This window comes from Scyliorhinus torazame, chromosome 10 (assembly GCF_047496885.1).
Source record: "Scyliorhinus torazame isolate Kashiwa2021f chromosome 10, sScyTor2.1, whole genome shotgun sequence".
Classification (NCBI taxonomy): domain Eukaryota; kingdom Metazoa; phylum Chordata; class Chondrichthyes; order Carcharhiniformes; family Scyliorhinidae; genus Scyliorhinus; species Scyliorhinus torazame.
The window spans coordinates 171,321,997-171,337,868 of record NC_092716.1 but is presented as its reverse complement, the minus strand read 5'-3'; the positions used below and the strand labels follow the sequence as shown (position 1 = coordinate 171,337,868).

The window sequence follows — 15,872 nt, the reverse complement described above, 5'->3', positions numbered from 1 at the left end:
TCCTCACATTTATTTATTTAGAAATTAATTTGCCATTTAAACACCCATTATTCAGTTTGATTAATGCCATCTGGTATTTGTCATAATCTTCTTTTGCATTAACTAGGTCCCTCAATTTGTTGTTGTACTTGCAATTCCTGAGTCTAATCATTACGGTAAATTGTCACCAATTGATCTCAGACTGATTCCTGTGATTCCATTTCTTTCCTTCTCACCTTTTGCCAGCCTGAGCAGCTGCCCTTAACCCATATACTCCACTTTTCGACCTGTAGATAACTTCCTATCCATTCTGCTGCCTGCACCCAGCTCCATGTCTGACCTCAGTGTGAGTGGGTGCACACTCTTAAACTTTCAGTTGCTCTTGATAGGCACACCACATTGGATTCAATATCTACTCCCACCGAACAGCACACAGTAGCTGTAGTAGGCCCAAGGTGAACTTTAGCAACTCAATAAGCTTCCTTTAACAGTATCTCTCAAACAGCAATCGATACGAACAAGAAGGAGCAGCACCATCACGGGACCAGCAATAACTCTAAGCTCTCACATAAAGGCAGTATCTCCTTGCTCCGACACTGGCAGGCATTGTCGTGGGTAGAACAGGAAAATCTGGAGAGCTATTAAAAGTCTCCAACCTTTCTCGAGCCGCCTGTGATGGTGCCCGCTGCTGTTGGGGCTGGGACATCCTGCCTTAAATCATACACTATTCTACCTTGGAACTGCATCACTTTTCCTTCAGATTCACTGCCATTGGGTCATACGACTGGAATTTTCTAACTAATACCATCATGGGAGCACAGTCGGTACAAAGGCTGCACCAGTTCAAGTCGACCATCACCTCCAAGGGTGGGTATGTCTGACACTAAATGCAGCTTTATCAAAATCAGCTATGTCCCAAGAACAGAGAACTAGTTTTATTTCCAGTTTATATCTGAAAGGCAGCATGGTAGTACAGTGGTTAGCACTGCTGCTTCACAGCGCCAGGGACCCAGGCTCGATTTCCTGCTTAGGTCACTGTCTGTGCGGAGTCTGTACATTCTCTCTGTGTATGTCTGGGTTTCCTCTGGGCACTCCGGTTTCCTCCCACAGTCCAAGGATGTGCAGGTTAGGTGGATTGGTCACACTAAATTGCCCCGTAGTGTCCAAAAGTTAGGTGGGGTTGGTGGGTTACAGGAATAGGGTGGAGGTGTGGGCTTAGGTGGGGGAGGGGGTTCTTTCAGGGGCCGGTGTAGACTCGATGGGCTAAATGGCCTTCTTCATCACTGTAAATTCTATAATATTGGGCCTCAGCCTAACATTATGGTTGATCTCCCCTGCGTGGAAGGGATTGAGGAAGGTGCTAATAAAGCCAAAGATAAAATTTAGCAAAAACAAACCCTGATTGTGGTAATTCTACTGAGGTCAGACTTTCTCAAACTCTACCTTGTTATTTTACTGGACGATTCTGGGTGCTTTCACACAGGCTCAGCTACATTTTACCCACGAGGGATGTGATTCAACCAATTCCGAGTGCATTAAGCCTGACCTATCCTCTGAAACAATCCACAAATATACAGATAGACCCCGATTATAGATCGACCTGTTGCTTAAAGTAAGCTCGAAGTAAAGTTGACCTGAAGAATGAGAGACATTATAAGGGATCATACGAAACATATTCTATAAAGTTAACACTCAACTCCTGAAAAACCTGATTCTATTGGCCATATTTGTAATATTAATGCTGAAACTGAATGTTGTTAACCTGATGGTAGTCAACTAGTCTTCTACGTGAAATGTTCACTCTGATGGAATCCAAAATTTATTGACTGTTCATGTAGAATTTGTTATTTTGTTCCAGATCAAGATAAACAATTGAATTTCCGGACAATGTTGAAGAAAAGGTAAGTCTCCAGCACATGAAGTCTCAGAGAGACTTCAAGAGAGCACCTTGCACTTCGCGATATTGTGATACATGTGATAGTTTGAAGATCCTTTGATTTGATTTGATTTATTATTGTCACATGTATTAGTATACAGTGAAAAGTACTGTTTCTTGCACGCTGTACAAACAATGCATACCGTACATAGGGAAGGAAGGAGAGACTGCAGAATATAATGTTACAGTTAGTAGAGAAAAGATCAACTTAATACGAGGTAGGTCCATTCAAAAGTCTGATGGCAGTAGGGAAGAAGCTGTTCTTGAGTTAGTTGGTAATTATCCTCAGTAAGCAACAGAAGCACCAAGAACTGTAGAGAGGATAAAAGTAAATTACTGCGGATGCTGGAATCTGAAACAAAAACAGAAAATACTGGACAATCTCAGCAGGTCTGACAGCATCTGTGGAGAGAGGAGGGAGCTAATGTTTCAAGCCTAGATGACTCTTTGTCAAAGTTAGAGAGAACTGGAAATGGGGTCAGATTTATGCTGCGGGGGGGGGGGGGGGGGGGGGGGGGGCGCGCTGCGCAGAGCGGTTCACATTGCAGCAGGCCAGGGATGGACATGTAGATATGAGAGCAGGACGGTGAGATGAAATGGCAAATGACAGGAAGGACTGGGTCCTGCTTGCGGACGGGCCGGTGGGGTTCTGCAAAGCAGTCATCATTCTGCTCTCCGTACACATGTCTATACTTGGCTTGCTGCAGTGTTCCAGTGAAGCCCAGCGCAAACTGGAGGAACAGCACCTCATCTTCCGAATAGGCATGTGACAGCATTCCGGACTTAACATTGAGTTCAACAACTTCACACTGTGAACTCCCTCCTCCACCGTAACCCTATTTTTATTTCTATCAATTTATTTTAATTGCTTCCATTGATCTATTTCCCCTCCCCCTCACTCCACTTGGGTTAATTGTTCCTAGTTGCCCGTTACACGTGACACACTGTTCACTTTTGTACTGCTGTTCACAAATTCTAATCTCTTTATGTGCCACTATCAGCACCCTTCTTCGCCTTAATCCCCTCCATTTACATTCCTTTTGTCTTCTGTCCTCGACATCTTTGTCTATCGCCACATATTGCTGGCCCCCAATCCAGCCCCACCGCTCAACCTCCCCACCCCCACTACAGCATAAATCTGACCCCATTTCCAGTTCTCTCGAGCTTTGACAAAGAGTCATCCAGACGCGAATCGTTAGCTCCCTTCTCTCTCCATAGATGCTGTCAGGCCTGCTGAGATTGTCCAGCACTTTTTGTTGGTGCAGAGAAGATACACAGGAACTGGAGAATGCAGAATGGAAATAGAATGGGCAGATATATACACACATATAAGTGCATATCTGATGGCATCCATCAGTCTTGGGAATAATATATACACACACATATGTATATTATAATCAGTAGCTAAATACAAGCTACATAGGAGTTTCACTAACTGATGCGTTTCTATGGAGAATATACAGTGGACAGCATGGTTCATATAAAGCGTACCTGATTGTTATGTATGCTATTGATGAAGAAACTCTAGAGCAAATAATAGTCTCTGGGCACGATTCACCCAAAGGGGAACAAAATCCCATTGTGAGTGTGTTTAGCTGTGGGTTTCCCAACGCTCATTGTATAAGGGGCCTGAACTGGAATGTATGGCTGAGACCGTACATAGGTCCATTTTGTACAGTGTGGAGCTCTGCTCAGTGGAACTCCCCAGTGTAACAAGAGGTTGGGACCATTTTTAAATGGCATCCCTATCTCCAAGGCCCCCAAAGTCATCTCTGACCTCTACCCTAGCCCAAATGTACTAAAGGAGGGTCCCCGGCCCCCCAACACCCACGCAGCACACCTCTGGCCCAATCGCACATGAGCAAAAAATGTCAACTTGGCACCCTGGCAGTGCCTATACCAGCTGCCAAGGTGCCAGGCTGGCACTGCCAGGGTGCCCAGGTGGCATCAGAGTGCCATGGCATCATCATACCAAAGGGCTTGCAGCTGGGGGCCTCTGATCCCTCGGGAGCCCCTCACAAGTGCCATTCCATCTTGTGGGGACCAGTGCTGAACGGCGCTCACCCGAGGTGAAGGGGATGAATCCCAAAGCCTCAGGTATCTCGGGAATCTGCACATTACAGTGAGCCTAGCTGTCTCACTCACATATGCAGATTTGCCAAAAAAGTGATCCCGCCAACAATGGGCTAGATTTACATCACAACGTCTCGCAGATCACATTGGATCTCGGAAGCTGTTGCAAGCAGAGTAGATCCTGGCTTTTATCAACCATGCTGCACCGCGGCAAGCTGCTTTTCCGGCGCAGCACGGCCATTGGATCGTGCCCTATTGGTGCGATTCAACAGAAGAAAATCAATGTCCAGTTTTGGGCACATTCCTCGGCACCATTCAACAGCACTTTGCCTTTTTATTTTGCCTCGGGGAGTTTCTCTCCACCGAGGCCACAATTGAGTCATTTCCTGCTGGCGAGCTGAGCAGGAAAGACTCCTCGCAGACCGGGCACCATTTTGTCTGGCTGCCCGGATCTTTCCCTCTCCTTTTATTCCCCCCTCCTCCCTCACACCACCCCCGTTTATGACCCAACCTCACCCCCCACCCCCGGCCCAGCCATCCCAACTTCAGGGAGGTCCCCGGGAATCCCCCTCCACCTGGTAAGGCCCAATCCCTGGCTGTGGCAACCTGGGCACCCTGGTAGAACTACATGGGCATCCTGGCAGTGGCACTGCCAATGTGTGAGACTGGCAATGACAAGGTGCTCAGGTGCCTGAGGGAGTGCCAGGGTGCCACCTGCCCTGTTCCTGAGCATCCGGGGGGGGGGGGGGGTCCCTAATGACCTGAGAGACACCCCAGGTGCCATTACGACTAGTCCATGTCTGTAAAAAAACAGTACTAAACAGCACCCTGTCAAGGTCTCGCGGGCCGTTAGGTCCCGGGAGAATCCCGCGAATGCATATTTAAGTGGGCCTAATGGATCATTTAAATTTGCAGGTCTGAATCACGGCCAGTGAGGGCAAGATCCAGATCGTGAAGTGGCACCAGATTTAATTAAGTCTCGTGGGTGCGTTTCGATCATCTTTCGTTGGATTCAATGGTCTTGTCCCGAGACCAAGTCAGCATGATGAGGCTGCTAAATCCCATCCTATATAAATGATATTGCTTTGCTAAATGTCCAATCTGAACGTGCTGTATAACTGTGATGTCTTGGAGTACTAGGCGAGTAATTATGATGCATACTATATGGAGGATGCTTGTATACACAGAGGACATTTAATGGGCAACTCTGGGGTATAAAGCGAATTCTTAATAAATAATTATATGATATATAGAAGATATGCAAGAGCAATTATGGACTTGATAAGAGTAACGGGAGGATGTATAGAGAATACATTGCGGATCAAAGAACCATAGAATCCCTGCAGTGCAGAAGGACACCATTCAGCCCATTGAGTCTGCACCAACCCTCTGAAAGAGCACTCCACCTAGGCCCACCCACCTTCGATCCCATACCTCCACCCAACCTTTGCCCACTAAGGGGCAATTTAGCACGGTCAATCAATCTAACCTGCACATCTTTGTGCGAGGAAACCAGAGCACCCGGAGGAAACCCACGCAGACACGGGGAGAAAGTGCAAACTCCACACAGTAACCCAAGGCCAAAATTGAATCTGGATCCCTAGCGCTATGAGGCAGTAGTACTAACCACTGTGCCTATTTAAGCTTTCTTCATGAGATGTTGCTATTGGTAGTTAGACCAGCATTTATTACCCATCTCATTGGTGCTGGTGAGCCATCTCCAGTCCATGTGGTGTAGGTCACCCACAGTGCTGTTACGAAGGGAGTTCCAGGATTTTGACCCAATAACAGTTAAGGAACGGCATATGGTTCAAAGTCAAGATGATGAGTGGCCTGCAGGAGAATTTGAAGATGGTGATGATCCCATGCATCTGCTGATCTTGTCCTTCTAGGCGGTAGACGCCACGAGGTTGGAAGCTGTTGTCGAAAGAGTCTTGGTGAGTTTCTGCAGTGTGTTTTGTAGATAGTAGACACTGCTGCCACTGTATGTCAGTGGTAAAGTGAGTGAATGCTTAATTTCATAGAATTTACAGTGAAGAAGGAGGCCATTTGGCCCATCGCGTCTGCACCGGCTCTTGGAAAGAGCACTCTACCCAAGCCCACACCTCCCCCAATCCCCATAAACCAGTAACCCCACCCAATACTAAGGGCAATTTTGGACACTAAGGGCAATTTAGCATGGCCAATCCACCTAACCTGCACATCTTTGGACTGTGGGAGGAAACCGGAGCACCCGGAGAAAACCCACGCACACACGGGGAGAACATGCAGACTCCGCACAGACAGTGACCCAAGCCGGGAATCGAACCTGGGACCCTGGAGCTGTGAAGCAATTGTGCTAACCACTATGCTACCGTGCTGCCCACAGCATAGTGGTGGATGGGATGCCAATCAAGCGGGCTGCTTTGTCTTAGATGATGTCAAGCTTCTTGAGCGTTGTTGGATATGCACTCATCCAGGCAAGTGGAGAGTATTCCATCATAATCCTGACTAGTGCCTTGTAGATGGTAGACAGGTTTTGGGGAGTCAGGAGATGAGTTACTCGCTGCTGAACTCCCAGCCTCTGACACTGCTCTTGTCGCCACAGTATTTATATGGACAGTCCAGTTCAGTTTCTGGTCACTGGTAATCCCAAGTGTGTTGATAGTGGGGGATTCAGTGATGGCAATGTTCTGAATGTCAAGGTGAATGGTTACATTCTCTCTTGTTGGAGTTGGACATTGTCTGGCACATGTGTGGCATGAACGTTAGGTGCCACTTATCAGCCCAAGCCTGAGTATTGTCCAGGCCTTGCTGCATATGGATACAGATTGTTTTGTTATTTGAGGAATCACGAATGGTGATGAACATTGAGTAATAATCAGCAAACACCTCCAATTCGGACTTGATGGAGGGAAGATCATTGATGATGCAACTGAAGATGGTTGGGTCGAGGAAACTACCCTGAGGAAGTTCTGCAACCATAACCAGCTTCCTATTTTACAAGGTATGACTCGATGTTTTCCCCCTGATTCCCATTGACATCAGTTTTGCTAGGGCTTCTTGATGCCACACTTGGTCTACTGCTGCCTTGAGTAAGAGCAATGACTCACAGCTCACCTCTTGAGTTCAATCCTTTTGTCCATGTTTGTATTATTGAAGGGCTGGTTTAGCACAGTGGGCTAAACAGCTGGTTTGTAATGCAGAACAAGGCAGCAGTGCGTGTTCAATTACCGTACCGTCCTCCACGAACAGGCGCCGGAATATGGCGACTAGGGGCTTTTCACAGTAACTTCATTGAAGCCTACTTGTGACAATAAGTGATTAAAAAAAGACTGGAATGAAGTCAGGACCTAAATGGCCCTGGCAGAACCCAAACTGAGCAACAATGAGCAGGTTATTGCTGAGTATTGCTACTTGATAGCACAGTTGATGACCCTTTCCATCACTTTGCAGAGAATCAAAAAGCAGACTGATATCCTGCTTTTTTGGGGGACAGGACATATCTGGGTAATGTTCCACATTGCCGGATAGATGGCGGTGCTGTAGCTGAACTGAAGCAGCTTGGCTAGGGCGCAGATAATTCTGGAGCACAAGTACTGTTGCCGGAATGTTGCCAGGGCTCATAGCCTTTGCAGTATCCAATGCCTTCAGGCCTTTCTTGAGTTTATTAATATTATTAATAAAGGTTATTATTATCGATGAAATACAACTGAAGCAAAACCATTTGTAGATTCCCTATTAAGCCAGGAGCTCCACATACCGCATTAAATTAGTAGTTTTCATCTCCCTACACACATTTTATATTGATGCACCTCAATGCAAGTGCAAAGACGGCTTTAATTACTCACTGAAAGAAAACCCCAGTGACAGAAAGAACATGAAAGGGGATATTGTTTGAAAGGAAAAAGAACAAGCGTGTATATTGAAAACAATATAAAGATGTATAAACATATGACTCTGGGAAATAAGAATTAAAATTGATTAACAGATAAAATATGGGTGTTAGTTTAACTTAATCTGGATGTTGTGGGTTTTTTCTTCCAAAGGTAAATTCTAAGAAAACATTCAGATTCTGAAACCAAAAGAGTCAGCAGCGATAAAATGATGAAACTTGTGATCAAAGATCATTGAACGCAGAGATTAAAAGTCTGGAATTAGACAACAGTGAGCTGAATGAATGAATGAATGAATAAATGAATGAATGAATGAATAAATGAAGGGAAAATGTATGCTGTAGTCATGAAGAAAATGATTGGTAAAAGCAGGCACATGTCTAAAGCAATTTTTAGAGGAGAAACAATAATCCAATCCTTATCCTTAGCAGAAGCGATGTGTTTGATAAGCTGATAAGAAACAGTTAAACTACTTTGTGGGAATAAGGGGAAGGTTGTAGTTGAGTATTGAAAACAGGTGGACCAGCTTTGCTGTTTCTGGTGATTGAAGAAAGATCACAATGAAAATAGAGTACTTTAGAAAATAAAATTCCAGCTGGAGGGAGACAAAGTTACGATGAAACCGATTCTGGGATTTGTAAATAGGCCTTTCCATTTACAAATGAGGTCTTCCATTGAACCCATTGAGGTCTTCTCGCAGACCCCAGTTGATAACTCCTAGTGTATAAGTGAGGGTATGAAGAAGATAATAATCTTTATTGTCACAAGTAGGCTTACATTAACACTGCAATGAAGTTACTGTGAAAATCCCCGAGTCGCCACATTCCAGCACCTGTTCGGGGACACAGAGGGAGAGCACCCGGAGGAAACCCACGCAGACATGGGGAGAACGTGCAGACTCCGCACAGACAGTGACCTAAGCTGAGAATCGAACCTGGGACCCTGGAGCTGTGAAGCAACAGTGCTAACCACTGTGCTACTTTCAAGTCACAGCGATTTGGAGGCTCAGCTGTAGACAAAAGGTAGATGTTCAGCAAAGCAGTCACCTAATCTGTGATTGATCTTGCTGATGAGAACATACCATGAGCAATGAATGCTCAATGAATGAATGTTGGGGTCAATTCTCCAATAAGGTTAATTTTCTGGGTTCTTGCAGTGCCTAGTTGGGCCTCACAGGCATTGGTCAGTGATCATAAATGCTTCATCCTTTGGAATAAATAAGCATATGTGCTGAGATTTTAGAACTGCATCCACTCCCCGTGTCTTGTTTTGTGGAAGAAACTCAATGAAGGACAGCACGGTAGCACAGTGGCTAGCACTGTGGCTTCATAGTGCCAGGAACCCAGGTTCGATTCCCTGCTGGGTCACTGTTTGTGCAGGCTCTGCACGTTCTCCCCGTGTTTGCATGGGTTTCCTCCAGGTGCTCCAGTTTCCTCCCACAGTCCAAGGATGTGCAGGTTAGGTGGATTGGCCATGCTAAATTGCTATTAGTGCCCAAAAAGGTTAGGATGGGTTATTGGGTTACGGGGATAGCGTGGAAGTGAGGGCTTAAGTGGGTCGGTGCAGACTTGATGGGCCGAATGGCCTCCTTCTGCACTGCATGTTCTATATTCTATGAATATGTGAAATATAGATTGCACATGAAAGTAACTGAGATTTACTTACAGGTCAGCCCCAGCTCCCAAAGAAGAAAGAAAAGTTCCAGATGAAAAGGAGATGTGGGAGATCTTATTGAAAGCTGATAAGAAGGACTATGAGAAAATTTGCATGGAGTATGGCTTCACCGACTTCAGGGGAATGCTGAAACGCTTAAAGGAAATGAAGAAAAAAGTAGAGACTGAGGTAGGAGGGATGTAAGGATTTACAAATTTCGACTCAAGGGAATGAGATAGAATTGGAAGAAATACACAAAGAGGAGGAACAACTTGTTTGCCAATGCATTTGGAATTCAAGAAAAAGACAAACCAAAAGCCCACAGGAGCACTGATACTAATAATGTTGTTAAAATAGAAGATAGTTGCAATGGAGAAAGTTTTGAAACTAGAGTGAGAGGAAAAATTGCCTTCAACAAACTTTTTTTTCTCCACTGCTTTGGGAAAGCGAGCAGCATAATCAAAGACCCTTCCCACCCGGGTTACTCTCTCTTCCAACTTCTTCCATCGGGCACGAGATACAAAAGTCTGAAAACACGCACTAATAGATTCAAAAACAGCTTCTTCCCCACTGTTATCAGACTCCTGAATGACGCTCTTATGAACTGAACTGATCTCTTCACTTCAGTCGCACTACACTCCGTAAGCTCATCCGTTGCCTGTGCCTATGTATTTACATTGTGTATTTGTGTATGTCCTATGTTTTTTTTTCACATATGGAATGATCTGTCTGGGCTGTACGCAGAACAATACTTTTCACTGTACCTCAGTACGCGTGACAAAACAAATCCAAATCCACTGGCTAGGCCACCATTTATTGCCCATCTCTACTTGTAGTTGACAAGGTGGTGATGAGCCACCATCTTGAACCGCTGATAACCATGTGATGCTGGTACACCCACAGTTGCTGTTAGGAAGGGAGTTCCAGGATTTTGATCGAGCAACAGTGAAGAAATAGTGATATATTTCCAAGTCAGCATGGTTTGTGGCTTGGAGGGGAATCTGTAGGTGATGGTGTTCCCATGTATCTGCTGCCTTGTCCTTCTCGGTGATAGAGGTCGCAGATTCGGAAGGTGCTATCGAAGGTGCATCTGGGGAGTTTCTGAGGTGCATCTTCTCGGCATTACACAATGCTGCCACTTTCCATAGATGGTGGATGGAGTGAATCTTTAGGGTGGTGGATGGGCTGTTTTGCCCTGATGTTGCCGAGCTGCTTGAGTGTTGTTGGAGCTGCATTCATCCAGGCAAGTGAAGAGTATTCCATCGTACTCCTGATTTGTGCCTTGTAGACTGGTGCAGACTCAGGGTGCCGAATGGCCTCCTTCTGCACTGTAGATTCAATGATAATCTGTGATTAATCTAGGACAAAGGTTCGGCACAACATCGTGGGCCGAAGGGCCTGTTCTGTGCTGTATTTTCTATGTTCTATGTTCTATGTTCTAGACGGTGGACAGACTTTAAGGAGTCAGGAGGTGAGTTAGTCACCAAAGAGTTTCCAGTTTCTCACCTGCTCTTGTAGCCACAATGTTTATATGGCTAGTCTAGTTCAGTGGCCGGTCAATGTTAACCCTGAGGATGTTGATAGTGGGAGATATAGTGATGGTAATGGCATTTAATGTCAAGGGGAGTTGCTTAGATTCTCTCTTGTTGGGGTCGTTATCTAATACTTTGTGTGGCGTGAATGTTACTTGCCACTTATAAGCCCAAACCTGAATGTTGTTGAAGTCTTGTTGCAGATGGGCACAGAGTGCTTCAGTATATAAGGATTTGTGAATGGTGTCGAACATTTTGCAATCATCAACGGACATCCTCACAACTGAACTTATGATGTAGGAAAGGCCATTAATAAAACAGCTGAAGATTGTAGGCCCTACAACATTGCCCTGAGGTACTCCTGCAACAATGATCTGGGACCGACATGATTGGCCTCCAACAACCACAACCATCTTCATTTGTATGACTTCAATGGGCGGAGACTTTTCCCCTGATTAGCATTGACTTCAGTTTTGCTCGGGCTCTTTGATGCCACACCTGGTCAAATGTGCTTTGATGTCATGGGCAGTCATGGTCACCTCACCTTTTGAATTCAGTTCTTTTGTCCACTTGGTCCAAGGCTGTAATGAGATCAGGAGTGGAGAAGCCTTGGTGGAACCCAAACTGAGCATCAGTGAGCCGGTCATTGCTGAGTAAATGATGTTTGATAGCACTGTTGACTGCTCCTTCCACCATTTGGCTGACGATTGAGTGTAGATTGATCAGACAGTAATTGATTGGGTTGGATTTGTACTGCTTTTTGTGGGCAGGACACACCTGGGCAATTTTCCACATTGCTGAGTAGATGCCATGTTGAAGCTATGCTGGAACGGTGTGACGAGGGGCACAGCTAGTTAATGTACGCATATCATCAGTACTGTCGCTGGAATAGTGTCAGGGCCCAATATTTGGAGTATCCGGTACGTTTAGCCATTTCTTGATATCAAGTAGAGTGAAGTGAATTGACTGATCTGTGATGCTGAGGACCTTGGGAGGAGGCAGAAATAAGGCACAAACATGGGAAAATGGTCTTGGAAAAGGGAGAATGATGGATTAGACAAGAGGTGGAATCTTCTCTTCTGGAGTCGAGGTCTGGTGGCAGGGGGAAAATCAGCGTGATTCCTGCTGTGCAGCAGGACGCACACGTTCAGCTGATTAATTGCATATCAGTGAGGAGCGCAGTGAATCTCGTGGTGGGGTGTGCAGGAAGTTGATCACCCCGCTGTTACCTTATAGGTTGAAGGTCCTGGCACTATATTTAAACTATCACCTGGACAGTTATTCATTCAATGCAGGTGAGGAGCTCCACGTTATTCCTCTGGAGTCCCTGTGGCCGCATTTGTACTGGAGGAGTTTGCAGACCTGACCAACCTCATACCAGGATAACAAAAGTATTTCCAGCATTGCCTTTCACCACTGCAGTGGACCCTGTTCACCAGCATCTTGATTTTGCTGAGGCCCTGCTGCCTGTCATTGCTCAGGCACTTGCTCCTCATGTCCCTGAGCCACCTGTGACGGGCCCTCCTCCTCGTCTGGATGAGAGCCATTCCCAAGACATGGTTACCTGCAGCCTGCATCATTAACGCATCAGTGGATTTAGTGAGCATGTCCTTCATCTAAAAGCCTCCCTTCATCTAAAAGCCAGCAGGTCTGTTTAAGCATGGCATCCCTAGCCCACCCCTTCCTGATGAAGGATAGACATCGGCTGCCATTCACCAATAGCACCCCTTGGAGGGAGGTGTAGGCACCTCTCTCCCTCCCTCCTTTCATTGCTGCCTCTGGTTGCAGCAGATACCAAATGGCACAGAATGCCACATCTTGCTGGGATCTCAAAGTTATGAGACCCAGGAGTTGGGAACAAACCTTCTGCTGTGTGGGCTTTACTATAGAGTAGGAGAACACAACTGTGCATTGTTGACAAAAAGTTATTATTAGGGTGTCCCTTTAGTCAGCCACTTGTGCTGACCTTGAACTGTAACCATCCAAAAAGACCCTCCTCCAAATTTAAGAGATCTCACTGACTGCCTAACTCAGTGGTTAAAGTCAAATTTGGAAAATGCTGTGCGTCACCTTCCAGACTCAGTCCACCACATATACCCTCTCCCTGCCATCCAACTAACTTCCCCATCATCACCCTTAACACACCCAATATCACCATACCTTTCCCCTCTGACACCCTTCAACCTCCCCATTACCCTGGATTCTATTACAATCCACCTCCATACGCCTTCCCTCCGCTCACCTGTTACTCTCCCTATGCCCACCCTGACCCTACCCCATACCATTATCCAAGCCACCTTTCTTGTCCCCCCTCCATGACCCACCCAATGAAATCTTCACTGACCAAACTCTCACCCTGGACCTGTCAGCCTACTGCACCCCAATCCTTCCTCAGACTGTGACTGTTCCCTCCTATCACCAGTACCTTAAGTTCATCCCCTGGTATCCACCGTCGACACCACTGACCCCACCCTCGAAGACACGCTTCCCCCTACCCCCTCTCCCAGACATGCTTTCTCCCTCCACCCTTTGCCAAACACACTGTCCCCGACCACTTTCCCTGTTTAGCCTGCCTCCCGTGTCTAGCCTTGGCACTGTTTTTGCAACAGGCACTCAATATGGTTGAATGTCTGTGCAGTGACCAAGAAGGAGCAAGCCCCAGCTACAGATCTCAAAGTCATGGAAGAGGTGAAGCTCACGAGATGCACACCACTTATATACAGTCATAAAGCTGGACGTTCTACACTCCCACTGGCAGGGAACTTAATTTGGAGGGTGAATGTCATGCCGATGAGGTGACCTTTTAAAAAGCATGCACGAGAAGCTATTGAATACAAATGCATGGCTGGATTCTCTGTCCATTCATGGCAGTGGGACTCTCCCATCCCGCTCAGTGAATGGGAGATTTAGCTGAGCGTAAATTCTCTGTCCTCACCAGTAGCAGGGAGGACTCACAACAGAGAATACCAGCTGTGGGTCCCAACATTGATCATCGGGAAGCTTGACCTGTCTTTAACTTGCCTTGAAATTTGGGAGAATAAAGTTCAAACAGTTCATCCCACCGTCGGCAAACAGATATTTTGAGGGGGGGGGGGATGGGATTCTTGCCCCTTGTATGGGTGGGTGGGATGGGTCATCCGACGTTGACAGGAGATTGTTTATTTGATTTGATTTGATTTATTGTCACATGTAAGTACAGTGAAAAGTATTTTTCTGCGGCTGAGGAACGTACACAGTACATACACAGTAAACAAAGGAATAATCAACAGAGAACACTGACAAATGGTACATCGACAAACAGTGATCGGTTACCGTGTGGAACAAAGGGCCAAACAAAGCAAATACATGAGCAAGAGTAGCATTGGGCATTGTGAATAGTGTTCTTACAGGGGACAGATCAGTCCAAGGGGAGTCGTTGAGGAGTCTTGTAGCTGTGGGGAAGAAGCTGTTCCTATGTCTGGATGTGCGGGTCTTCAGACTTCTGTACCTTCTGCCTGATGGAAGGGCCTGGAAGAAGGCAATGCCTGGGTGGGAGTGGTCTCTGATAATGCTGTCTGCCTTCCTGAGGCAGCGAGAGGTGTAAACAGAATCAATGTGGGGCTGGCAAGTTTGTGTGATACGTTGGGCTGAGTTCACCACACTCTGCAGTTTCTTGCGATCTTGGGCCGAGCAGTTGCCATACCAGACTGTGATGCAGCCGGATAAGATGCTCTCTATTACACATCTGTAGAGGTTTGTGAGAGTTGATGCAGACATGCCAAATCCCTTTAGCTTCCGGAGGAAGTAGAGACGTTGTTGGGCTTTCTTGACTGTTGCATCAACGTGAGTGGACCAGGACAGACTCTTGGTGATGGTGACCCTCAGGAATTTAAAGCTATCGCCCATCTCCACTTCGGAGCCATTGATGCAGATGGGAGTGTGAGTCTTGCTACGCTTCCTGAAGTCGATGATCAGTTCTTGGTCTTTCCAACATTTAGAGAGAGGTTGTTTTTGGTACACCATGCAACCAAATGATTTAATTCCCTCCTGTAGTCTGAGTCGTCATTGTTTGAGATACGGCCCACCACAGTCGTATCATCCGCAAACCTATAGATTGAGTTGGAGGTAAATCTTGCCACACAGTCATGTGTGTATAGGGAGTACAGTAGAGGACTGAGCACACATCCTTGTGGGGCTCCGGTGTTGAGGACTATTGTGGAGGAGGTGCTGTTACCTATCCTGACAGATTGCGGTCTGTTGGTGAGGAAGTCAAGGATCCAGCTGTACATGGAGGGGTCAAGTCCAAGATTGCGGTGTTTAGTTATTAGTCTTGTCGGGATAATGATGTTGAAGGCAGAGCTCTAATTGATGAACAGCAGTCTCACATAGGTGTCCTTGTTGTTGAGGTGTATGAGTGTTGATTGTAGAGCCAGGGAGGTAGCATCTGCTGTGGGCCGGTTGCGGTGATAGGCAAACTGCAGTGGATTAAGACCGTCTGGGAGGCTGGCAGTGATCCGTCTCATGACTAGCCGCTCGAAGCATTTCATGATAACAGACGTTAGGGCCACCGGTCGGTCGTCGTTGAGGCAGGCTACCTTGTTCTTCTTTGGTACTGGTATTATGGTGGTCTTCTTGAAGGAGGTGGGGACCTCAGAGCGGAGGAGTGAGGTGGTGAAGATATCCGCGAATACACCTGCCAGCTGGTCTGCGCAGGCTCTGAGTGCTCGCCAAGGGACTCTGTTGGGGCCCGTCGCTTTCCGCGGATTCACTTTCAAGAAGGCAGCTCTTACCTCTGAGGCTGTAATCGTGGGTATGGTGTGTCCAGGACAGTTGGGGCGGGTGGCA

At 46.5% G+C, this 15,872-nt stretch overlaps 1 protein-coding gene across 1 annotated transcript in view; it reads left to right on the top strand.

Moving 5' to 3' along the window:
- The window catches only part of LOC140431035 (immunoglobulin superfamily member 22-like), a 181,863-nt gene that overhangs the window by 43,204 nt on the left and 122,787 nt on the right, over nt 1-15,872 (top strand). The window contains exons 6-7 of the mRNA XM_072518935.1: nt 1,838-1,880; nt 9,531-9,705. Coding sequence (XP_072375036.1) covers nt 1,838-1,880; nt 9,531-9,705 — 218 coding nt within the window. The remainder of the gene's footprint in view (nt 1-1,837; nt 1,881-9,530; nt 9,706-15,872) is intronic.